The sequence below is a fragment of the Aythya marila genome (genome assembly GCF_965140915.1).
Source record: "Aythya marila genome assembly, chromosome: 8".
NCBI classification, from domain to species: Eukaryota; Metazoa; Chordata; class Aves; order Anseriformes; family Anatidae; genus Aythya; species Aythya marila.
This window is the reverse complement of record NC_139049.1, coordinates 9,252,232-9,278,175: the sequence shown is the minus strand read 5'-3', so window position 1 is coordinate 9,278,175 and position 25,944 is coordinate 9,252,232. Positions and strand designations below refer to the sequence as shown.

Sequence of the window (25,944 nt, the reverse complement as noted above, 5' to 3'; positions counted from 1 at the left end):
GTCACGCTCCCCTCACAGGTGAACATCGACCACTTCACCAAGGCCATGACCATGAAGAACCTGGTGGAGCCATCGCCGAGCAGCTTCGACATGGCCCAGAAGAGGATCTTTGCCCTGATGGAGAAAGACTCCCTGCCCAGATTCGTGCGGTCGGAGTTTTATCAGGAGCTCATCAAGTAGCAACGCGGCCTGGCTGTGCGAGGCGCTCCCTGCGGGCGGCCCTACTGCTTCTGGCTCAGCACCTTCTCCTCCCGCAGCCGCTTTGCTTTCCTGACGCCACCCTGCAGGAGCACCCAGGAGTGTTGCTAAACACCTGCCCCAGTGCTTTGGACGCTCGGAAGGCCCGACATCTCCCACAGCCTCCGTCCTCCCCTGCAGAAGAGCAGCTAGCAGGAGCCCCCGGGGCTGCTCAGCAGGGCAGAGGTGGCCGTGTGCGAGGCAGCCCGTCTGCTCCCCGCTGGAGGCAGCGCAGAGGATGAAGCACGATCGACTCGTTCAGAACACCGGGACTGTTTAGCAACGCAGCCCTCCTGCCCGCTTGCCTTCCGTACCGAGCTCGTAGTCCCCACCTGTGCTCCCGGTGCCCGGAGCCATGCCACAGCGGTGGCCGGCGCCATGCTCGGGTGGCACCTTTGGAGATGCTGCTGTAGCTGCTTCCCGCTCCGGTAGCTTCTCTCCGCAGTAGGCACGCCAAAGCCATCCTTCTGCACAAACCCAAACCAGGGGCGCCAGTGAGAGGGGAGAAAGTCATGCTGGGGGAGAAGAAAGCTGCTGAGCGACACTGGTCAGAGCCAATTCCAGGGGGAAAAAAAAAAAAAAAAAAGGAAAAAAAAAGCAAAGAGCAAAGCCAAAGCCAAAAATGTCATTGGAAATATATAAAAAAATAAAACCCTGTCTTCTTGAACAGACGGCAAACTCTGCTGAGTTTGTGTAGCCTGCTTCTCTCTTCTGTCTCCCCCTCTCTGCCCAGGGCAGGTGTTTCCATACAGCAGTCTCATGAAAAGACCACATCTTTTCAAGCTATCCAAATGCAGCCCGCTGTGTGCTACAACAACAAATGCCATCTGATGATGGGGCAAAGGCAAGTGCAAAAGGCCACCGAGGCCTCAGTCGTCCCCAAACGGGCAAGTTCTCTGACCAGATGTGCTGAGCCCTGTTCCTGGGGCCTGGAGGCCTCATCCCCACAATGGTTTCTTGCTGCAGCATCTGCGTGTGAGGAGCACACAGCCAGGGATCGGCCACGAGTGAGTGGTCATGCTCCTTGCTAGCGGCTCGGACCAGGCCCAGACCTCTAAACTTCATCACGAGGCTCCACGCAGCCTCTTCGAGGCTTTCAGAATCGGCTCAAAGCCCCACCAGCCCCAAATATTTGCATGCGGTCACTGCAGCGAGGAATGAAAACACCGCAGGATGGGGGCTGCGTTTCCCAGGCAGGGATGGGGAGGCAAGGGAGAGATGAAGGCGACCACAAGCGTGCTCACGGCGGTGGCTTCTTTCTGCTGTCGAGTGCCCTGGCGGGGAAGTCGGAGCGGAGCAGCAAGGCAGGAGGCTGGTGGGCATCTCCTGGGGGCAGCTTCAGCTTCAGCTGCCCCCCGGAGGTGTGGGATCACCCCAGAAGGGTGTGTGGAGAGCAGGAGCGGGGCAGGAGGGCTCGGGCAGCCCTGGTCACGCAGGGCATCCCCACCACCACCTGAATGTCTCCAGGATGTGGTGCCATGACAAGCGGGTTCGGCACGCTTACTCTGCCTGCTCATGGTGCTGCTCACAGCAAGGTGAAACCGAGCAGGCTTCCCTGCAGACAGACCCAGACCTTTCATTTTCATTGACGCTTTGGCAGCTATTTCCAGATGCCCTCGCACGTTTCGCAGCCGAACACCGACGCTGTCGAGATTTGGATTCTGCTGGATGAAAACCTGGGATGTCACCGGCTGCAGCAGCTCCACGCGGGGCAGGGAGGTGGCACCAGGTACGTACGTGCCGAAAAGAAAGCCGGAGGCCAGAGAGGTGAAACTGCTCCGCTGGGAATCCCACCCCAGCTTGACTTCTGCTGAAACCATTGGAAACCTGCTTTAGGGGTGATTTAACAGGCGTAGGAAGTGACTGGGTGGCCATGAAACGTGACCCCCAGAGTGTTGTGGAGCTCTTGTGAAGTTGTGTTTGTGTAGAAGGGTCGTTTGGCTAATTGCTGGGCACGCTCGCTCGGAAATGTAGCAATGCCTGTACCGCACAGCCGAGCTTTCTGCAGGCCCAGAAGCGTTTAGGTGGGCTAATACCAACCATCATATCTCTGGTAGCAAATACTTCATGTATTTTGTCACTCTTACCAAGTTTGGCATATATACGAGCACGATGCACATGACACGATACATCCATACTGTTGCAGACATACAGAAGTATACACACACACGTATTTGTGTACTCTTAATGTTGGCAGCCAGCTCCCCAGTGAATCAGTGAGCCCAGATGCAGAGTTTTTGCATGCAGCACTTGGGATTTGAGGGATGAGTGTGAGAGGATTTAGCACGGCCCCCGGCACCACCAAGGGAAGCCTTGGCCATCCACCCCGGTGCCAACAGAGGCACGTCCTCCCAGACACCCTCAGAAGTCGCCCCGTGCTCTCAGACCACCAGCAGCCCTGGCACTGGCACACCGAGCAGGCCTTGTGCTCTCCGAGGCACGTGGGGTGCCTGGGGACCCCCCTCTGCTGTGGGGCAAGACAACCCCACACTGCAGCACGGGGCTGCTCGGGTTAATGCCGGGGCACTGCTTGCTGCGTGCGCCCTGGCTAATTTGGCAACTGGGCCCACGGGGGGGCTGGGGGTGTCCCAGGGCTCGTCCCAGCCCCTGGTCACGGGCTTGGGCTCCCTGGCTGGAGCGTGCCAAGTGCCCCATCCAAAGATGGGACCGAGGTTGGAAAGGATCAGCTCCTTACACATCCGAGCAGCTGTCTCAGGGTGATGGTCTCTGTGGGATTCCCACCAGAGAGGTCTCCTGAGCGGTGATGCCGGGTGCTGGTGGGCACTGAGGAACTGGTTGTGTTAACCCACATTCTTGTACCACTCAGTAATCCACATATAAACATGTATTTCTGCTACCGTCTCGATGGACTATTTTTTTTTCTCTTTGCACCGAAGGGGCAGCACGTCCTTACTTTCCACAGAGAACTCCCAAAAGTTGATCCCAAAAGCCCTGGGAAGCAGCAAAGTCCTCTGAGAGCTTTGGCAGCAGCAGATGTGGCAGTTTCCCAAGAAACTGGAAAAAGGAATAAAAATATCACCCCAGGAGACTGGCCTGGAGGAAACCCCCTGATGCCTGCACAGCCTGGGCAGCCTGCTCACCCTCAGCCACGTCACCTTCAGGCAGCAGCTCTGCACTTGGAGGATTTGCGCCCAGGGCTAGGTCAAGCCCTGAGCTGAAATGTGTTTTCCTCTGGAGCTGTGATAGGGAAAACATTTGTCCGAGGGGCAGCTGGGCCTGCTGCAGGCAGCGGGTGCACCTGGGGAAAGGGAGAGGCTCTCCCCAGCTGCGGTCACTCACGCAGGACACTGGGGGTTTGCAGCAAGGAGGTGCTCCTTGGGGTTCCCCCTTCCACAGCTGGCTTTGGGGTGGCCCCGTGCCCACCCCAGCCCCTTGGTGAGGATGGTTGCTCCCCGCCAGGCACAGCATGGACCCCGAAAAGACCAGGATCCCCACAGCCCCAGGCTCGCAGGGCTGAGGGGTGGGTTCCTCTGCAGAAGAGCACAGCTGAGGGGTATAATGGCTGTTTCACCATCCCGTGATTTAAAACAATCTGAGTGAAAGCAGTTACAAAAGACTAATTTTAGAGGAACCTTAGTCAATGAATTGCATCACCACGCAGTCCTTGGTTCACACAATGGCACTTTAGAAGAGACTAATGCAAACGTTTTTTATTTAGAATGTGTTCATCGTTATTTAAATATCAATACATCTTGGCAAGTTATCAAGAGTTCCCAGTACCAGGGGAAAATAAAACATAGCCACATGCTCAGCTATGTTCAGAGTTTTAGCAAGCCTCTCCATCTTGCAGCTGAACATGCAGGGTGGTATGTGTCAGCACACTAATAAATACAAAATAAAGCAAATGTTAGAGGAGATGCTTCTTTGTGGACCTCAGAGCACCTACTGGAGAACCACAGCCCTCCCCTGCCACAGCAAAACCCCAGTGTGGGAACATCACTAGACTGGGATGCAGAGCAAGGAACACGTGGCTGTCAGAGAAGCAATTTCCAGCTAGAGAAAGGCCAAGGGGAGAGCACGATCGCCAACCCAGGAGCAGTAACAAGGCCAGCATATTCCTCATACCACCTTCAGGACAAAGTGAGTAATGCAATTACTCAATCACAAACTCAAATACGTAACATTTTATTTATTTATTTTTTCTTAAATACTCCCAAGCAGGGCCTTTCCTCCTCCGCTGTTGTGGTAGTGGTCCTATCCCATCACAAACTGCTTCATACAAGTTGGGGCAGGCAAACCTGAACTCAGATGGCACTCCCAGTTGGTAATGTACAAGTCTTAGTCTGGGAAAAGGAACCTGTTCCTGTTCTGCTCAGCTATGGTGTCAGGATGGTGTTCTTAGTCTGGGAGCACGACGGATATAAATATGCTTGAAATAATGAACTGCCTGTAAAATAATAGCTCTGTACAGCCCTAGAAAAGATCCTTGGCCAGCTGCAACTAGATGCTACAGAGAGAAAAGCAGCTGAGGGGAGAGCTTTCATGCAATTTGGGCTGTAATGACCACAGCAGGCTGTCTGCTAGTCTGAAAAGTTCTGGTCTCCAAGAAAGAGTAGGAGCTTCTCGCACGTCTGATCGCTGTAAAGCAGCACAGCCCGAGCTCTGAGCAGATACTACTGAAAGCCGAAATATCTGGGAGCTATATGAACAGCTAAGGACCAGACCAAGTCTTTTTCACTGAAGCTGCTGCTGGTTAGAAAGGGGAGATCTCAGTCCCTGCCACTTCCCTTGGCTTCCCCTGCCCCTTGCTAGGTGTCGCACTGCAGCCTGGCAGGACTGGTCCCTTTGTGGTCAGTGCTGGGCTCAAAAGTGTCTGCCCCTTCCCTTCCCTTCCCTACTGCTCCCGCCCTGCTGGGCTTGGTGCTCGTCAGACACCGCGGGCACGCGATGATTTCGCCCAGCTTTCACATCAATCCCCAGGGCTCCTACGCAGGTGGAGTCAGAGGAGGGTTTGCTACACAAACTGAGCCTGGCTTGGGTTACAAATGCTGGCTGTTGCATGACATGGGACACAACTGGGACGTTAGACAGCTACTGAAGACAGCTCTGTTGCTTCATGCCAATGAATGCTTTTGCTGCCAAGTATTTCCTTGCCTGCCCAGCCTGCTCCTGGCCTTGCTGCAGGTTCAGGCACACTGAGAGATGATGTTGGAGTTGCAGTCTAAGGAGTGAGCGTGGGTTCTTTGGCAGCTTTCAGGCCCGCAGCCAGCACCAGGTGGGCTGACCAAGTCCAGGTAGTAGGGGGACTTGAGGAAACGGCGGTACGAATCCTTCTCCATGAGGGTGAATATTTTTCTCTGAGCCTCATCAAAACAGGAAAGCGTTGGCTCCAGCATATTGTGGCTCGTTTTCTCCCTTGTGCATGAATCCAGGTTCACCTGTGTGGGCCAAAGGGACAGCATAAATGGAACCTGCCCCAGAAATGGTTAGAAATTATAAGGGAAAAAAATCCAAGTGCCTCCCAACTCCACCGAATGTGCTTAATCTGTCCTTGACGGGCAGTGGTCTGAAATGACTGTCTGACAGACACCCTGCAGCCTTCACAGAATCTGTGCAGCTGGATACCAACGCATCTCTGCTGCCAGACGAGCTGTCAGTGCAGACTGACACATGTTCCTCTGGGGTGCAGCCAGACAGAAAACTCAAGCAATTTCGTGGGAGCAGCTGGAACACTGGCAATCACAGACCTCTTGGGCTTCTCCCATTCGAGTGTGCATGTGGGGTGGCCACGTCATCAAACACACTTCCTCTCTACCCAAGTTAAACATTAAGGCAATAAAAATGACACCGTTTACTTGCTAAGCAGCACCCTTCAACTGTCATGACACTACCAAACTTCTACTTCCCTGTGCTTCTGGCCTGTTTCAGGATTTAGGGTGATACCTATGCCCAAGCGATGTTCTGTGTACACACCTCTTTTGTTGCATGCACAGAGATGAATTCGTCATAGATCTTCCTGGCTTTGGGGCTGAGCTTGGCTGGCGACTTGGTTTTCTTGTACTCCTCACAACTGACCCAGAAATCGATGTTTTCCTCACTGTACTCAGATTTGAGAAAAGCACGGAAGGCAGCCAGTCCTCCTACAGATCATTTAGAGGAAAAACAAAACAGGGAAGAGAGTTAGTCACACCTGTGAAACCCAGAGCCTCGGCAAACAGCAAGTCTGGATTCTCCTTTCCAGAGCTGAATGAACAAGTCCCCTGCCCCTGGCAGCTGGCAATAGCCCCTGCTTCTACAGCAATAGCTCATGCAAGCCAAAGGAGGCCGGGATTCATGCAGACCCCACAGGGATGTCACACATGGGTTCCTCAGCTGCCTCCCACACCGTGACCTCCAGTGGCTCAGCCAGGACAACGCAAGCAAGCTGTGTGTTCCCAGCGGGCCCCGAGGAGACAGCTAGCACACGCTGCAGGCTCTCGGGCCATGGGAACGGCGTGAGGGAAACCTCAAGGGCATCGGTGTAGTCTGGGACCAACAAGAAGATAGTCTCCCATGGGCTCAGCTTGCAAAAAGTTTCTCCACCTTTTGGCTCTTGTTTAACCCAGTGTTAACTGCGTGCTGCAGTCTTGCCGCTCCTAAAATAGGCTTGCACAGGGCTAAAACAGTTGCCCTCACGAAAGGGACTGCTCAGCAGCAGGCCAAAGCCCCACTCATGATACAGCAGGATCGTCCCTTGGATCTGAGAAACAGATCACCGCCCTTCCCAAAGGAGCCACTGTGTGCGCTGCTAAAAGACAAAAGGCAAAATCCCACACTTCCCCTGGGGACTGCAAAGCACACTGCAGGCAAAACACTCAACATCACCAGCAGAAGCACACGCTTTACTTACTGTCATGATGGATCAAGTTTTCCAAAGACTCTGCCCACTTTTTGACTTCCTCTTGGCTAACCCTATCAGGACACAAAGAGAGAAACACAAAGAATTATAAATGGTTTAAAAACATTACCCCTTGTCCTGTCACTACACTCCCTGACAAATATTTCTTGTAGACCTCCTTTTGTAGGATCTCAGATCCAACCTACAGAAATCCCAATTTGCAATCTCCCTCACCAGCCATGGTCTGGAAGGGAATTTTCCTGTAAAAATTGTTGACTTTATGATTATTTTATGACTGGCTGCATCTGCTGCTCAGGGATGGACCCGGGATCACATTTACAGGTCCTATCAGTGAACTCCAAAGAGCTGATTTCTTTAACCTGTCAGAGAAGCACTAGATACATGGAAGGGAAGAACCTGGGAAATATAAACCATGTTTGCACTTCCCGTGTTTGTTCCGCTCATCATACCAGCATATCCTAGGGCTGATCTATTCCAAGAGCATACCTTGGCCTTTGGAGTCCTCCTTGCAAAGGACATCTTGCAGCTCCGTGAGAGCTGTGATAGCTGGCAGGCCTGTTTTCTGTGCCGATATTTATGTGTGACCATTACACAAATCCAACTCAAAGAACCAGCGTGTCTGATACTGAAATGTATCAAGCCATACTGGGTCTTGATCCCAAGACTGGGATGGTCTTATTGCCCTGTGCAGGAGACTGCAGGAGCCTTTCAATATGCACGTGCATCCTGAATCAGAAATGCTGGCAGAAAGAAACCTCTGGAAGTCTCCAGTCCCACCTTCTCCTTGGAAGGGGACTATCAGTACTTGAGGACTACTGACAGGCTGGATTCAAACACAGAGGCATTTGGAAGGTAATAAAAAGCAGCAGTAGAAATGCAAATGAATTCAGCTCAGTGCGGGAGTAAACACCACATTGCAGCCAGCCTTTGCTTAGCTGCAAGGCAGCATCTGCTCTTACCTCTGGCTCGGAGACACTTTCTCCTTCTTGCCCTGGGAAGAGCTGTAGTCACAGGAGTCTGACTTCTGCAGCAGGACACCCAGGCGATGCTTCATGTCTTTGGCACTGAAAGAAACAATTCAGGAATGCCATGAAGTGAAGGTAATGGATTACAACTCCCTCTGCAGCCTCCTCGCCCGCAGCTCGCTTGTTCAGCATTGTTCAGTCACACAAACGCAGGTCACAGCCCTGACTTCTCACTCCTCACAGTGCATATTTCAGTGCTAAACAAATACAGCAAAGTCAGGGAGTTCATTTGCCACCTTCAACAGCACAAGCTTATTGCTGAGAAGGTCGTCAGCCTGGAGGGAGGTCTGGCAAAGGCGGAGGAGCTGCTGGTTTACTGCTGTTCAGGTAAAACATTGTGATAGGAAGGTATTGCTGCTGGGTAAATGTGTCACACACTTCTCCCTGAATTGATTTGCCCAGCTAGCCGGTGTCTGGTTCTTAAATGCTTACTGATCCTTCCCTGCAGCCCTTGTTATCTCCCTCCTTGCCACCCCACCAGGCAGCCAGTGTGACTCGGAGGGAAGGGAAGGAAGCAAAGAGCCAGGGGCAGGATCAGTGCTGAGACCAGGGGTGAGCCAGGAGCTTCGCCACAACCAGCCCACGCTGCCTGCAAGTTGCTCCCTTGCCCTACAGCAGGCTCCTACAAGGATGCGAGCTTAATTTTATTCTGCTATTCGGCGTGCCCAGGACAAGTGTTGGCTGAGTGCACAACCTAAATATGCAGCTGGGATTGCCTTCAGCATCTCTCTGGATTTCCAGTCAGTTTAAGGATGAGGGCGTAGGTAAACCAGCCTTGCTTGCTGAGGGGCACACGCCCTGGCTTGCCTCAAGGTGTAATGATAGCAGAAACAGGAAATTTTCCTCCTCCTGCTCAGATCAGAGCCTAGAAAAGAGCCGGGGAATGTGCTGTGGGGCTGAGCTGCAGTAGCTGCTCGGCCTGCCAGTCAGGGCACTGTCAGCATTCCCGGCCCTATCTTATCTCACTGCCTGCTCCTGCTCATAAATGCCGTCTTAGCAGTGTGAGCAGTCAGCCCTCTTTCTATGGCGCAGGCCGAGAGTGGAGGAAACTCACAACTTCTTATGTGGAGAAGAGCGACCAGGGTAAACACCCCGGCACCTCTGGCAGTAACGGGATGCTCGGCGGTGCCCGATGCGCTGCCTCTCAGGGCACCCCCAGAATCGGACCCCTCTGGTCTGCGGGAAGGAGGCAGCAGAAGGAAACAAGGCACCGCTGCCTGCAGCATGTCCTGCAGCTTTCTAAGACATGGAGATTCTCTGGGGATTCCTGGACAGAGGTGGATAAAGGATGTGCACTTCGTTTCTTTACAGTTTTGCAATTTTTTTTTCCCTGTCAACATTTCCTTCGAACTGGGGGAGAAGGGTGTTGGTATGGTTTGTTTTCAAAGCCACCACGGGGAGCTTTTTCCCCCCGATGAGTGCAGGGTGAATCTCAGCTTGTACCTTCCCAGCCCTCCACCACTGCTCAGCACCTGGGAAGAAGCCCGAGGAGCTTGCTGTCAGACGGCTCTGCCAGCACGGAGATGCCTGGATGGTGCCACACACTGTGGGGCACAGCCCCACACTGACCCCCAAGTCATGTTTGTGGGGGTACAGCCTGACCCCACACCAGCCCCGCGCTGCCTGGTCCTGCCACTCTTGCCTTTCGCATTTGGGCTGGGTTTTGAAGGATGACCCTCAATTTTTGTTGAATCTTGTCTGCCTCGCTTCCCCCTCACAGAAATCAAGACAAGAAAATTCACCAGAGAAAAAGGGTTCAAAGGAGAAAGGGGTGCAAAGCTTGCAGCAGAAGCAGCTGACAGGAATATCAAGCTGTGGCAGTGCTGTGAGCTGCTTGGTTTGCTGATAGGGAGGACGGGTTTAGAGTCCCCATTGTTCGCTACAAAACCTTTACGCGATTCTGGTTCTGACTAACAGAAGAAACTTGCAAACAAACATTTGTATCTAATCTTGCAAAAGATTCACAGCCAAATCTGCCACTTCTTTTTCAGACACGACGTGCATAAACCCCTGTATTGCCAGACAAATGAGCCCACAACAGAGTCCCAAAAATAAACGGTACCTTTTTAAGCAAGTGGCTGGCAGCGCAGCGAGTCCCTTGCACATCTTGCTCCCAAGGTTGGTTCTGTATTCCCGGGAAAAATAACAACGCAGAGGCTGCGTGCAGGTCCTTTGCCGGCTGCGGGATTCAGTCTGCTCTCTGAGCCAGCTGCTCCAGCTCTGCTGTGTTTTATAGCCTAGCCCAGCCAGCCCAGCAGCACTCGGTGACCCAGTCAGCAGCCAGCACAGCAGCAGCAACCGTCCCCTTTCTGCCCACCCAAGAGGAAGAGGCTGACGTATAAGCTGAGACAAAGGGCTGAGTGGGACTGAAAACCTTACCAGAAATGAAGCTTGGTGTCTGGCTGCAGAGGTGGATTCTTTTAAAAGGATGGAAAAAGCTCCAGGGGCTTTCCCCTATTGCAAAAGGTGGAATGGTGCAGATGAAAGGTTGGGGAGATTTCAGAGGGGCACAGACAGTGAAAAGGGTCAGAGAATCAGTTCTGAGAAGTGTGGTGAGCTTTGTCAGCTCCTCTTTTCATTTTCCTATTTAAATCAACCTAGGGAAAATAAGGGGCAAGTATTTTAAGCACAAAATGTTCGCATAGTCTCAACAAATACAGAAACTGGGGCTCCAAGGAAACAGGAATGTAAATTCACCAGGGAACTACCCAGGCAGATGAAGCTGTCCAATCTGGTCTAGAGGCATGGGGATATGTGCCGTTGGTGAGGCTGAAAGGAAAGGTCTGTGGGGCACATCACTACTGAAATGCAAAATGAGTTAGCGTGTCCCAGCACATTTATATGTAAGGACAGCTCACACACATGTAGGAAGAAAAGATGGGAAGTTAAGAACATGACTGCCTTACATCCATGGGTACCACTAGTGCTTTACTTCTCCATTTGCCCCTAATCCAAAGCCAGGCCTAGGTACTTGGGAGTATCTGGGTACCCAAGGGAAGATGATTCATTAAAACAATAGGAATAATGGTGTCTCCTCAGAGAGGGCTTTCTGGCAGTGTTGAGGCTACTATGCGCTAATGGATGAACCCATGAAACACTTGGTTATGGGGATGTTTGGCGGTGACTGCACTGCCTGACTCTCGTTAGTCCCAAAGGAGAGCAGAGTGGCTCCAGCTATGCCGCTTATCCTCAGTCCTAGCAGGGCGCAGAAGGCAGATGCAGGCTGAAAGCACTCCTCTGAAGAGAGGGAATTGGCTGGTATTTATTGAGTTGCTGCTCAGCACAGCCTGTACCATCATAAGAGGGTATCATGCACCATCATGCACAAAGTCTGCTCCTGATGTAAAACAAAGAAACTTCAGTTTAGCAGCAGGCTGTCTGCCCATGTTACCCACTGTTGGGATCCCTCTTTCCAGAAATCTTTAAATACTTTGCCTGTAACCTGCAAAAGATTTAAGGTGAGTTTTTCTCTCCCGTGCCTACAGCCAGCAGCATGGAAGACCCAAATGCTGGATGAGTTTACCTGCCTTGGCATACTGCATCCCATCAGTTCGTTAACTGTGCCGAAAGGCAATGCTCTAATAAACTTTAAACTGCCTTTGTACTAATGTGACCATCTGGTTGCTAGTCCTGGGGTTTGCAGTTCCTGCACTCTTTGGATTAAAAGTTAGCTCTAGGGCAAGGCACTGTAAAACCTGATCTGAATGGATCTGTAGGAAGTGACTGAACACTGCCAGAGTTGGTGCCAAAGCTCTCTGATGTCTCCCGTTTGGGGAGAAGAGACACCAAAGAGCAGAATATAGCCAAGGAGAAAATTCTTAATTAATTAAGCAAATTAAATAATTAACTGTTTTTTATCTCACACTTGTAAGATACTACTGCTGTTGGCATGAGACTTTAGCTTCTGGCTCAGGAAGCTGCCAGCAGGCTGCTTGCTTGCTAGAACAGGGAACATGTGTGCAGAACACAGAAATTCTGCATTTTCTCTGCAGTTTGGTGTGCTCAGGAATTTTGGAATCTCACCCTTCTCTGTGGATTGTAAGTACCTTGGCTGTGCAGTTCTACTGACATTCAAAGGACTGATGGTGTTGTCAACATGAACTCACCTGCTGGATACCCTCATTTCTGTGTAAGAAGGCTGTGAGAATAATAAGAATTTTCTAACACTGCTCTCTCAATGGACAGCAATTAAGAATTAAGCAATTTGCAATCAAAACCATCCTCCCAGGACTTGGTATACAGACTCCCAGAACTGCAGTGTTTGAAATTTTGACTTTTCCAGTTCATCAACACACATTTGTTTGGTCCATTCCCCCTGTGAGGAGTTTGGGTTTGTATACTGCTTCTCTTTTAAGCTGTGTTCCCCAGCTGTTGCAGTTTAATATCATGTTAGCCACTCCAGCTGGTACCCAGTGAAAAATAGCCCCTTCCATCTCTTATTCCTACCCTCCACACGCAGGCCTTTTCTCCCAGGGCACTGGCAGGGCTGTATTTAACACCAAAAACGTTTCCCTGCAAGTTAGGAAAGCAGCAGCTTGGGCCAGTGCTTATGTCTGGCTCAATTCACCTGTGAGCAGAGAATTATAGAGAAATCAGCAGTGACGATGGGCTGGGGGTGTGCAAGGCTGGGGGTGGGGGGCACCCCAGCCAATACATCCCTGACAAATACCGCTGCGGCCTTGAAACATCACGCAGTCGAAAGAGGGAAACAAACTGAAGAGCATGAAGTAAATGCCAAGAAATTCCTCACAGTGGCCTGGGAGATGCAGCTAGAGACAGAGACATTAAACAGAGCTTTCCCCCTCATCCCCATTGCTAGGGAACAGTTCACACACATGCTCGCCCGCCCCCGTGCACAAGCGCGTGTGGGATCCGGCCCTCGGCTGACAGCCGCCGGCCGTGGGAGGAGGCAGGGAGCACGAGGAGTGCTATTTCGGTGGTCATTGCCCAGAGACAAGCTACTGCAGGCTGTTGCCCTCCAGACAGCACAAGGCTTTCCCACCTCGGCCCCTTCCCCTCTCAGAGCAGCGCGCTGTGGGCTGGAGGAGCACGCAGGGGTGATGGCTGCCTTGTGTCACTGGAAACAGAGAAGGGCATGACATGGGTGTTGTGAGGATGTGCTGCCATACAGAGCCTCTGCTGCTGCTGCTGCTTTCTTCTCTGGGCATTTGGGGTCTTCACGTTTGGGTCTGAGTTGGGATGAATCAGTACATGTCTGCGCATGGCCCTGCAGGCAGCCGTATGTCCTGCCCTGGGGCTCTGCTGTGGCCTGACCTCTAGAAGAGGCACATAAAGGCCAAATTTGTCTCCACTGTGTCCCCTGGCCTGCAGAGGGATTCCCAGAAATGGCATTCCACAGTGCAGGGAGGAAATAATTCTTTCCCATGTCTCTGCAACGCGCTGCCTGACTTCACGCATGGCCAGTGCCATGAGCCTCGCAACAGGCCCAGAGGCAGGCTCTGAAGGGAAAGCGTCTGTTCCCAAATTAGCCCTGGCACCAGGGGTGGCTGACTCACCGTGCTGCCACACGGGCAGCTCGCTGCTCACACACACAGAGCTGCTGCAGGCATGTGTATGGCTCTCCAGCCTGACCCGGTCACCTTTTGGCTTTCCTTGTCTAAGGTGAAGATGAACTGTAAAGGCAAAGCAGCTTCGATTTGTTGTTGCAGCTCCTTGCCGAGCCTGCTCCTCTCTGAAGTGATGCTCTGTGGATGGTAGCGTATTCAAGAAGCAGGTCACCTAACCCCACCTTCACATAATTTCTACAACATAACTCAGACAATTTTCCCATACTCTCAGGTATTTTCTACTTGCCTATGCATCTACATTACCAGATTTTTGTCACTTCTAAGTGCCTGCAAATTCCTGATCCTTTGTGTTTTGGCTTCAACCCTCAGCTTTTGGGTTGCCTACTTATGTTACTACACTAAGAAAGCCGAGAAAAATCAAAATAAAATATTTAACCTTGTATCAGAGGAAGAATTTTGTTTAGCCCAAATGGACTTTTTTCTCCTGGTTTGGGTTTGCTAATGAAATAGCTTTTTTTGTCTGACTATTTTTCTTGTTTCTGGACATCAGACAATAGAAAAAGCTCCAATTTGAGTAATTTGCCTTCCAGTTTCCCATATCTCTATCTCATCATCCATTTTGATTAACAGCCCCTTAAACATTCCCTCTTAATCACTAAGAACGTTTTGAGTAACACTGGACCACAAACCCAAGCCAACATGTGCCTATTCACTGATGCTTTCCCAATACTAAAAACACTTTGAAATGTCTCATTTACCCAACTTTAGTCCATTTAATATGGATTTTATGATATTTTAACCCAAATATTGATAGCAAGTCAGATTCATTTATAAATCTTTCACCACCACAAGTGCCTCTGAAAAGCATCATTAGCTTTGTTGGAAAAAGCCTATTTTTCCATTAAATCATGTTAGCTGGTATCAATTATATCACCTCCTTTTCAAATGAGCCTGCTCTCATCCATACTAATAGTGTTCCTGCACCAATCCAAAGGTTAATAGCTCTATAACGATATAGCTTACCACCTCTTACAGGATGGCTTTCCTCCGGTCTCCTTTTATGCTGAAACGTATTAAAAATGACCATTTTTGGTCCTGAGCGCTCTTCAGCCTATTCTTCCAAGAATCTTAGTGCAGCCCCCAGGCAGGGACACACTTGCTGTATCCTTACTGGGAAATCCCCTATCGAGACAGGAGCAGAGATGGACAATATCAGCACAGGAGCTAAAAAGACAGTGGTTTATGTACTCCTCACTCGTGGGCCGACCGCTTCACCTGAAAGTGCCCTAAGGTACGGGGAGGAGGCGGCAGAAAGCGAGGCAGGAGGAGGGTGGATGCGTCAGAAATGTAGAGCATCAACTCCTTTACGTACAGTGCACAGCTGAAACGCTCCTCGCTCCTTCTGCGCCTTAGCAACCCAGCTGTGCAGGGACTTCTTTTCCACAGCTTTATGAAGCCCAACTTTTAAATGTGGCTGAGGTACCTTCTGCCTAGACGATTGCTAAAAGATGTGAAGTTACAGGATGTGAAAGATGTGAAATTGCAGTGGCAGCTGAGCAGGATTAGAGCTGCCACGGCACAAAGGCCCATGCCAGGGAACAAAGGCTACAGCTTTGTTCAGGAGGGCAAAGCCCAGGGGTCGTTTTATCTGTGGGGTCATGGCTCAGCATCCAAAGCATGTTGCTTACTGCTCTGGTCACAGTTTAGTTGTTTAATGCTGGGAGCCTGCTCACAAAAGGCAGCTTGGAAGCAAGGAGCATCTGTCAGTGCCTGCCTCAAGGGTATGCTGGTTATTTAAAAGGTGATGCCTGACAAGTCCGCGGGTGGGGTTGCAGAATACCATGACTGTAGGCTAAAGAAACACAAAAGCAAGGACAAGCACCTGCAGCTGAGAAAGAGCATCCATACAAAAGCACTGTGAGCCCAGCCTGATGTGGCCCCAGCCTGGAGGGCAATTCTGGAAGGTGCCAGGTATTCAGTGGATCCGCCGGCCCCGAGGCGTGCCGGGCAGGGAGCTGAGAAATCACAAAAAGGAAATGGTCAAAGGAGAATGCACTGAAAAAAACGGGCTGATCCCAGCCTGGAGTTCTTTGACCTGCGGCTTGGAGGTGAATCAGACAGAATGAAATCACAAGTAGTAAACACGCGGAGTAGCACAACCGCGGAATTACAACACTGGGAAAATGTCACTTGCTGAGGAGGCTGACTGCACAGAAAGGCGTACAGTGCATAACAGGCAAGCAAAGACTACTGGAAAACAATCACTGCCCAGTGAGCTCTGCTTTGCCAGGACCTCTTGCTGTTCAAAATGTGTGTTACAGCAGGCTGTAAATCCAAGCAGACCTGAACTCACTGTGCCACAGAAAAAAAAAGCAGAGACAGGGCTGTGTGCCACAACCTGTGGCACGTGGTGCTCAGCTGTGCCCAGCAGCTGACGCTCACGGCTCCTCGCTGAGTGACAACATTTAATGCTTCATCATTTAGAAATGCCTGCTTTTTGCAAAGAAGAAACCAACGGTCCTGTTGTTACACTTTGTCCTTCTGAACTTCTCAGCAGAATGCATGTGGCTGAGATCTTTCTGTCTCTTCTGAAGCAGCGTTTGCCCATCTGCTGCTCTGCACGCTGACGGGATGCTAAGGATGGCAGTTCCTGGCTCAGCTGGCAGGACTCCTGCAACCTGACATCCAAGGCACACGTGCACTTTGGTGCTTCACCTGGAAATCAGTTTAACCACAGGAAGAAAAATAGGGGCTTTGCACCTGTTTTGAATCACCGATAACTGGTTCTTCTTACACAGGATGGCTCAGAAACTCCCACAGGGTACAGTCTCTAAATGGAGTGATTAAAATATAATATAAATAAATTAAGAGATGCCAGGAAGAAATGCAGTTTCCACAGCAGTGCCTTGGCACTTGTGGCCAAGAGCAGTCCATGTGCCCAGATATTAAAACAAGCTTCCTCTGTCCCTTGCTTGATGCCTGCACTGCTTCACCACTGCTGGGGAGAGCTCCCACGTCTTGCAGATACCGGGGTCAATGCCAGGCCTTGTCCAGAGGAATAATGGAGCTGAGGGTGCAGGACCAGAGGCTTTGGCAGCACTAAGGCACGTGTGAGTGCCAACAATGCCCTGCCACCCCAGAGAAACTCCTGCAGGATGCCACGGTGCCAGTGACTGGAGGCGACAAGCCCAGAGTATTTCCCTAGGGCTGGGGCATCACCGAGCTGCCCAGGTTTGGGAGGAAGCCAGGGAAGGAGGCCTGCTGGGACTGCATCAAGCTCTGCATGTAAAGCAAGGTGCAGTGCAGACAAATAACAACCGACTAATCATGCTGGGACTGTCAGGGATCAATATCCCTCTGGACTACACAACAGGAACCTGGCAAAGCCGTCCTTAAACTGCCAGCCACAGGGGACCTGTGGTACAAAGGATATAATGCAAGTGCCGAAGGAGATGCTGCCCTGGGTATTCTCAGAGGTAGACCCAGGAAGGTATATTTTGGACCCAAATTCTCTCGGATCATGTGTGTTCAGATCCAAGGTACTGCTTCTGATCGCTGCAGAGACAAGCTAGCTCTAAAGACCAGCGTGACTCCGAAGGGAGTTGTGCTGCTCAGCGTTATTGTGGCATAAATTGGCTGCTATCATGTACAAAGCGCTCAATATTCCGTAAGCATGGAGTGTTTATCTTATTTGTGCATCACTGGAAATTGCAAGCCTCTGGTGAGGGCAGCACTGACATATTGTGTTGCCTTGTTTTTTGCCTTTTTTATTTTTATTTTTTTTAAACAATGCTGCAGTTCCAGTCAGTCCAGCTAAACTTCGCCCCCAAAATTCTCACATCAGATTATGATCCTCAGCCCAATTTCAAGGGCTAGCCCCACACGGAAAGGATATCAGACACAGACTCAGCCTTTTTATGGAGAAGCACCAGATGCCCCCAAACCAGCAAAACCTCCCTGGACGTTGCTAGTTCTCTCCCTCTCTTACTGAAAAAGTCTCACACCACAATCACACCGTGCTCCGCACCCATATCCATTCTGTAGGCACGTCCTACCTCACCCCATCACAACCCCCAGCTGTATATATGGGACCCTCCTTTGTCATACGAGCACAGATGTCTTGGGGTGGCTATGGAGGTAAGGCCACGCTGAGGAACAGGACCATTTTGGCCATGCTGCCCAAAAGGGGAAAGACTGGGGTCATGAGAGCTGGAAGGGAGGAGAGCAGGAGGGAGAAAAGTGGTCAGTGACGTACAGAGGGGGCAGGAGGCTATGTGAGAAGCCCTAGAGATGAGCCGTGGGAAGGAGGAGGATGCATCCCATGGCATCTGGACAAGATGATCCTTGGGAATGCTGTCTGACAGCCAGGCATCTCCTGGGAGACTCGGCTGTGTCCAGAGGGAGCACGTGCATGTGCTGAGCAGCCTTGCTGCCCTGCAAGGGAGGCTGCAGAGCTGAAGCCAGTGCCCCGGGGCGTTGGGGCAGTGTGGTGGGACCTCTGGAGGAGCTGTGCTGGGCACAGGCCTCCTGCACCAGCCTTCTGCTCGGCAACATCTCCAACTGTCTCTATTATCTCCTGCTTGAGATCCATAATGGAGAATCACTTCTGTTCTCTCTGACTAAGAGCAGCTAAAAATAGCGCTAATATAACAAGGATGAGAGATGAATTTACAAAGTGGAGCAAGAAAGCCCAGAAGCCCCTCGCAGTCATTACATGCTCCCGCAGCTCTGGGCTGAGCTTGCCAGCAGTAAATGCGCTTGCTGTTTGTTAGGGAAAGAGGGAAATTGCCTAAGACAGCGCCATACGCCTGGGAGGCTTCTTGGTAGAGTGATTTCTTTCTGTCCCTTCTCCTTTTAGCACTCCTCCGTGTTATTTACCTTGCAACCCCGCGTTCTTCACCCCCCTGGCACCCTTCCTACCAAAATACGTGGGGCTCGGCTGCCAGCAGGTACGCACAGAGCATCTGGTAAGGCATCACAGCAAGCCTTGTGCTGGGAAAGAACAGACTGATAGTCTGCCATTTTCCAAATCATCGAGAGGCTACAAAGAGGCATTTTTTTCCTTGTCAGAGGCAGACACTGCCCAAAACATGCATGGCCTTTTCAGGCTAAGCCTCAGCTAGGGTGTTGCAATTTCTGCCCGTGGGGAGGGTCTGTCCCCTCTGATGTGGGCTCATTAGCAGCTCAGGCTTCGAATAAAGCTCTATGGATTTGTTCTATTTTTAAACACTTTTTGATAAACGAAAAGCAGAAGCCTCGGAAGGGGAATCAGCCAAGAGCTCAGGCTACCAAATGAGCTGAATCCCTGGTGCCCACAGTCCTTCGGATGGTGTGACAGGTGCTACTGGTTGCACAGTGTCCCATTTTCAGAAGGGGAACACACAAACAAACCGACTTGCACCACACCACACCAGCTGCCTACACACCTCTCCTAAGCTGCAGGAGCTCTGAGCGTCAGCCTTATCTTTACAAAAAGGTCATTTTCCCTCACAAGTTCTGCCCTTTGAATCCAAGGGGCAGGGTGACACCCGATCTGGTGCTCCTACCTGCCTCACACCCACGCTGGGTCTGATCACGCTGCTCTGTGCACAGTGCTGTGCAGACACTAGGCAGCCCCTGCCCCACTGTGAGGCTAATGCAAAGGGAACAGCTCATTTAAACTCTCTGAGTCCTTCTGGAGACTTTTGGGGGTGCTTACCTCTCCTATTCTAACAGATAGGGGCTCCAGAGAAGCTGTCTTGCAGTCTGTGCTGCTTTCAGAGTGACAAGCAGCTGATGCAAAGCAGGATCAAAGGCAGTTTGGGGAAAATAACTTGGGTAGAGGGAGGCCTGGCTCACTCCCCCATAGCCACAATAAAACATCTGATGTCTCCCTTCTCTGCACTTCATCACGTTCCTGCTGCCTCTGTGATTCATATTATGCAACTGATTGACTTTGCAAGATAAGAGAACAAAGTGTCTCCTCGCCCTGTTCCCTGATGCGCATTAAGTGTGTTAGATTGGAAGGCCGAAGCAGAAATCAAAACAAGCCCCCGAGCCTGGTTTCTCTGCTAATCACCGGTGTGTTCATACACTTGTTATGCTGAGGGACTCAGCGCTCCAGCAATCTAGCGACACCCTGGGCATGCTTTCATTGGTCTGCGGAGCTGTTGTGCTGCAGCTGCCCCGTGTGCTGTGGCACTTTCTGTGTCGAGCAAAACTGTCTTCCAACAGGATTTTTCTCCTTGAGGGTTAATGAGCATCTCTTGAAGCAGCCTCTGATCAACTAGATATGAAGGACGTTAGCCAGGAGACACAGCCAGTTGGCAGGACAGCTGCACCCCTATCATAAAACATCACGGAGGAAGGACTGCAACCAAGGGCATCCCCTGCTCAAGCAGTGCCATAACCTCTGAAAGCGTGGCTCAAACCATATCTCACGAAAGCTCAGCTTGCTCCTGCTGAAGATCTTACTCCCTAGGGTCATCGTATTTCAGTTTAGTATCTGCTGCCCAGTGCCACATGCCCAGGGTTGGGCTGTCAAAGGGACTTCACACCACAATGCTCGTAATAGGACGGAGCAGGCACTGTCAGCAGATGACACCCACATCACGTACCTTCACAGGCAGGGTACATCAACACGACAGCACGGAGCTTCACAGAGTTACTCCAGTGCATAAAATCTGGTGTTGACAGGAGAGGTTTTTGCTTCTGTTTTTCTCCACTTTCCTGTATCCAGCTGCGGAGTGCCTTTATATAGGGCTCCTGGATAACAGAGGCTGAATCCTGCTGTGCTGCTTTACTGCTTTTTAAACTCTCTAATATATGTGCGCTTGGTCCAGAAACCATCAGTCCGGTAGGGGAGGCAGGCTGGACTCTGTCAGCAGCAGAGACCAAAGTGGGCTCAAATTTTAAAGACATTAGCTCTAAAATGCAGTTTGTCTTTGTTCTGCATGAGTCACACAAGGTAATGCGCAGCAGAGGCTGGAAGGAGAACGGAAACAGCTCTAAGAGGGGAACAATTTTTTTCTTCAGTTTACTTTTCGTGTAGTCTAGAGTTGTTCATGAGCTGTTCCTTCAGTCCATAACAATGTCTGCTTGATATCACAAGAAAGCAGTAACCTTCCCTGAACCCCAAACTGACCAGCAGTACATGCTCCAGTGTTATTATACAGGGATATGGAAGTTATTCTCAACCGATGTTTATCCAGCTGCTAATGTGTTTTCAAGAAACCTGTTAAAGTACTGGTGCAGAAACAATTTATCTCAAGCATCCTCTGTGGATGAACTACCTGGTCCAATTACCCAGAGTTTACAACTCAGTGAAGCAAACACTTTGTTCAGCACCAAGCCCATCAGATCAGACCTCCAAAGGGCTTGAGTGGAGACATATCCCCTTCCTAATCAGTCCAGAATCTTCAAGTATTCAGCCATGGAAAGGCAGTGCTGAATGCTGAGCCACATACAGGGCTCAGAAGCAGTGTAAATAGAGGCATGGCAGTGAGAAAAAGCACAAAGAATGGCAATGTGAGCAGTCCAGCACAGGGATTGAAGGGAGGAAGAGCAGAGCGTGCTGTCCACGCACAGTCTGCTGAAGGTCAGTGCAGGAAGAATGGACGACGTGGCTAAACTGATCAAGTTTTTACCAGGAGGAAAAAAGGCATCGGTCTAGGACCACTACACAATGAGGAGCAGGACTAGGACTACACAGCCAAAAGCCTCAGTAAGCAGTGACAACAGGGGCAGTGCAAGGGACAGCAGGTAGCTTGGAAATCGTGACAGCTGGGGAGAAAAACAGAGGAAGCTGGGATGCAGCAGCAGAGTGAAAGGCTTGCAAGACCAACAAGAAAGATGACAGACTGCAGGAGAGAAGCAGCAGAGATCAAACAAACAACAACAACAACAAAAAGACCTGGATTGATAGTCTGGAGAACAGCAAAGACTGAGGAAGCCCAGTGCTGCTGGAGAAATGGGATGGAAAAGGTTGCTGAAGGCTGAGAAAGATGCAGGAGGTGCAGAAAACCAGGCTTGTCAGCTTAAAGATATAAACAGCATCCTTCTAGCTACAAACAAGATGGGCTAAACTCTTCAGATCTGAGAGTGATTTAGGACAGTAGATGTAGGTTAGAGGACCTCTGGGTGCTGTAGAAAGCTACTTGTGGTTAACTACAGTCTGCTCATACAGTTCAGCTGCAGGCAAGGTGATAGTGGTTTTGTTGTTGTTGTTTTTAAACTAAACCTTTAACAACCAGTTGATTTTATGTACACAAAATCCCTCTCTTACAGACTTTTTACTCAGACTCTCACACTCACTTACCCACAAGCACCGCAACGTGAGTGTTCAAGGGGCTGGATGAGATCAGCCACACGTGACATGAAGTCATCAGCTGTTCTGGAGTTGGTCTTTGCCTCAGAAATGCCAACTTCAGCTTCCATAAATTCTAGGCCAGGGTGCAGCCCATCATCTATTTCTTCTGGTTATAACACGTCTGTTTTTCTGGTGGCCTGTCAGGAAAAGGAATGGTATGTGTTATGCTGCAAGCCCATTGTCGTCCTCTGGGCAGGATGTAAGGTCTTCAGCCGATGAGACCTTATCACCTGTCTGTGCTACCTTATCAGGCAGGGCACAGGGCTTTTGGTCCTGCCATAAATACATTCTCTGGTTTTACAACCAGGAATGGCATCCTAGGAACACGATCCTGGAAGTGGTGCTCTTCATTATCAGTACTTTTAATCCTTTTAATCCTCATTCAGTTATTTATCCCGGTGTTTACACACACGTTTCCATTCAGACTTCACCTCAACCTTAATTTCTGTCACAAATCTCTTGCACATGCTAATGCGGCATAATCAATATGTTCTGCCTTAGATATTCAGCAAGAGGTTCCAAGATGGTATTGCTCTTCAGGAAGGCTGTAGACTAGCTGGAGAGAGTCCAGAACAAAAATCTATAAAGAAAGATGAAAGAATGAGAAATTGTTCCATCTAGATGTGAGCAGATCTAAAGGACACTGGTTAATAATACATGAAGTACCTAAATGCCACGTCCATAAAAGGCTGCAGTTGCAAAGACGAAGATGATGAACTGTTCACCATGTCCATGCTGGTTAGGACAAGAAATGTTTGTCCTGAATTACAGCAAGGAAGGATTAGATGGTAGACAAGATTTTCTAGCTGTAAGATCATGAAGTACTGGACTGGATCAACTGGGGAAGGGCTTGTAACAATCACTTAGAAAAGGTCCTACCACAAATGTGCTTTGTTTCTCTCCACCTTGGAGCTAGGCAAGGCCCTAGATAATAAGGCTCTCTGCATTCGTTCCTTCAGCTTGGGGTTATTCAAGAGGTGATAAAACAGAAGTCTAAAGTCCAGTTTCAACACCCACATTCAGGATTTTTGGTTAAATATAGGATACTCTGCATATCTTGCTCCTAAGGATCCCGCCCGGCTGCCTCAGAAATAAACACCCACTTGCTCTTAAACAGCAGGAGCCCACTGGTTCTGGGCAACCTGTCTTGAATGCGGAAGGTGCAGATGCCCTTTGCAATCCAGACTGTTTCACATGTGCCAGGCCTTGCTGCTGCAGTAAACCACGCTTGCCTGCATCACCAAACCTACCAGCAGTCAGGTAACTCTCCAGTTGCAAACACTGTGAAGTTCGCTGTCAAAGCCTCTCTGCAGAAATCAGGCTGGCTCAGGCACACCGGGCAAATTTTAGGTATGATATTCCATTCATAAAAAAGACATTGTCTCTAGCACTTCATGCCTGTGTTCCCACCTCCTGACCTCCTCCTTTTTTTTTTTTTTTTTTTTTTTTTTTTTTGAGCTGAATAGATTTCCAGGTACTCCGCAACCTTGGGGAAATATAATCCAATCTTCTGGCTGGAGAAAGCAGCTCACAGTGACCAGTCCCAAGGGAAAAGATGATATCAGCGTTTCTGAGTTCCCAGTTAATTGTGTTTACTGAAGAATACATAACATTAGAATGCCTTGAGCCTTGGCCAGGTTTGTAAAAGTAAATAAAGCCAATTCCAATCTAATGTTAGAAAACTGACCCTTGAATTATTTCTGAGCTCACTTCTTCCAGCAGCTAGAACAAACGCTGATGTGTACTATGTGAAATAAGGAGCATCAGACCCATATCTTAATATTTTAGCAAATAAATGTGTCCTTCAGAAGAGACGAGACAGGAAAACAGCTCCTTCCTCCTAGAGTTTGTCTGATGTCCCCTCTACAGCTTACCACATTTCCAGTCACCTTCTCCAGAGAATCCCCTACAAAACGTGATGTGTCCAGGTGCAGCAGGAGCAGACCTGCTCCCAAAAGGACTGGCCAGGAGCTGAGGATGACCAGACTGTTCCTTCAGATGAGAGGCACCATCCCACAAGGCTTGGGCAGAGCAAGCAGCACAGAGAGCTACTAACAGCCCATCCACAGCTCCGGGGACAAATTGAGGCAGGGGACAACTGGGGAGCCCTATCAGGAATGACAGGGGAGGGGGTTGAAGATAGACCTCCCTACACGATAGCTCAGGAGAAGATTAAAGCCCATGTCCTGAGTTTAAATATAGCTCCTAGTCCATGGCCCAGGTGATGGTGGTTGGTGCAAATAAGAGCAAATAATGCCCGCAGAACCCTGACACTGTATCTGCTCTCTGAGCCTGCTCCGTGGATGGACAGAGCTGTCTTGGACCTCCCCATGAAGAACTATGCAGTGCCATCTGTCCCAGGGAGGAAGACAACCAAGTTCCCCCCTGATCCTTCCCTGTCTCCTTGCTTTACCATTTTCCTTCCTTCCTGACCACGGGGTGTCAGCTGGGGTCCTACTGATTCCTCCTGTGTTCTACAAAAACATCTTGTAAATTGCTCACAGCAATCCTAATACAGCCATTTCTGCCCAGTAGAGTCCCATTAGCCAGCAGCTCTCTCTTTAGCCTCTAATGATTCAAACCACAAAGCCATTTGTCATGCTATATCTTCCTTCCCAGTGAGTAAAAGTCAATTAGCGTTTTCAGTTTTGCTCTGAAACAGCCCTGGCTCCCTCTTGCTTCTTCATGCTACCAGGAAACCTTCTACAATAATGACTTGTTTGGTTGTCCAGCGCTGTTAAAACTCTCATCTCTGTGTATCAAACACTTTAAGCAGGAGGGACATTGTATGTGCTTAGCTTCATCCCTACGCAGCAAGGGATCTACACATTTGCTTAAATTTCATTAAGGTCAATCATATGTGTTTTTGAACCACAGCCTGAGAGAAAAAGCTTGAGAAGTGCACACTTTGTACGTGTATACCTCGGGTCTCCTTTAGCAATAGCTGTCAGTCAGCTGCTGGTAATGGTTCCTATTTCTCAGCAAGACTATTATATGATATCCAAACTTCATTCTGCCAGCACAATGTGACACAGATTTTGTTGGGATGTTGCCTCTCCATCTGCTGCTAAAATAAAACAATCTCACTTTTCTTTAAGGTTTTTGTCACTTGCATTTCTCTGGGGGCATCCCACATTGAATCTCTTAGCAATCCTTCTCTGGGCTGGTTTGCATGGAAGGAATAATTCCTCCTGGGCAGTTTGCACTGTATTACCCGCTTCAAATAACCCATGGAATAATTCCTGGCCTTTGATTTCCACGGCATCACTTAAGGTACTTCATGGTGTAAACTGTGCGCAGCACCCAGGCCTTCAGTGCTCCAGTGAGTATGTTCTCCAGCATCTACTTCCCATGGTTGTGTGGAACTTGTCTTGGGAAGTCAACACAGGAGGCACAAATGCAGTTTGAGTCAGTTTTTAAGGAGAAGAGCCGCTGTTTAGATGGGACCGAACATGTGCACAGTGAATTGTTTGTGAGGATTTTGCTCATCTCTGATTCAGCCTAGGAAGCAGCCAGCAAAAACCACCCAGCCTGGCTTCAGGCCCAGCTCACACAATTAGAAAAGTATTAGTTGAACTTAATAGGAAAATCAACATTAAGCAGATAGGAGCTGGTGCAGTTGTTAAAGACAATGTAGTGTTTTTCGCTGGCAGAAGCCCAGGCTAATGGAGGGCTTCCAGCACCCAGAGCAGCCTCCAAATGAAGGCTTAATTGGCCTCTAAAGCCACTCATATAATTACAAACACTTGTAATGAAACATGAAAAATACAAGAGACCAGGACTGTGACTTGGAGGGAAGAAATGATCTCATCTGTCTCAGGAAATAAATCAAAGCTCTTTTACCTTTTTCCTTACATTTAACCTTCTTTCCAGCTCCCGTCTGGCCTGCAGACCCCACTCTGGTGCTCGTTTCCACGGCAGTGCTGAGACCACGGTGAAATCTTGCTG

General features: G+C 49.9%; 2 protein-coding genes across 3 annotated transcripts in view; one reads left to right on the top strand and one right to left on the bottom strand.

The window, feature by feature from the left end:
- Positions 1-3,082, top strand: part of LOC309880846 (regulator of G-protein signaling 5) — a 7,307-nt gene extending 4,225 nt beyond the window's left edge. The window contains exon 5 of the mRNA XM_082766187.1: positions 19-3,082. Within this exon, the coding sequence (XP_082622313.1) occupies positions 19-180 (162 nt within the window). The 3' untranslated portion in view covers positions 181-3,082. The remainder of the gene's footprint in view (positions 1-18) is intronic.
- On the bottom strand, positions 2,516-25,944 carry RGS4 (regulator of G protein signaling 4). 2 transcript variants are annotated; one of them, XM_082766183.1, is made up of 6 exons: positions 25,840-25,944; positions 21,946-22,133; positions 8,056-8,160; positions 7,088-7,149; positions 6,172-6,338; positions 2,516-5,636 (listed from the first exon to the last, which is right to left on the bottom strand). In XM_082766183.1, the coding sequence occupies exons 2-6, from the start codon at positions 22,062-22,064 to the stop codon at positions 5,385-5,387; spliced, it is 705 nt and encodes a 234-aa protein (XP_082622309.1). In that variant the 5' UTR covers positions 22,065-22,133; positions 25,840-25,944; the 3' UTR covers positions 2,516-5,384. The 2 variants fall into 2 exon arrangements, with proteins under 2 accessions (XP_082622309.1, XP_082622310.1); XM_082766184.1 differs by lacking the exons at positions 21,946-22,133; positions 25,840-25,944 and adding an exon at positions 10,184-10,380.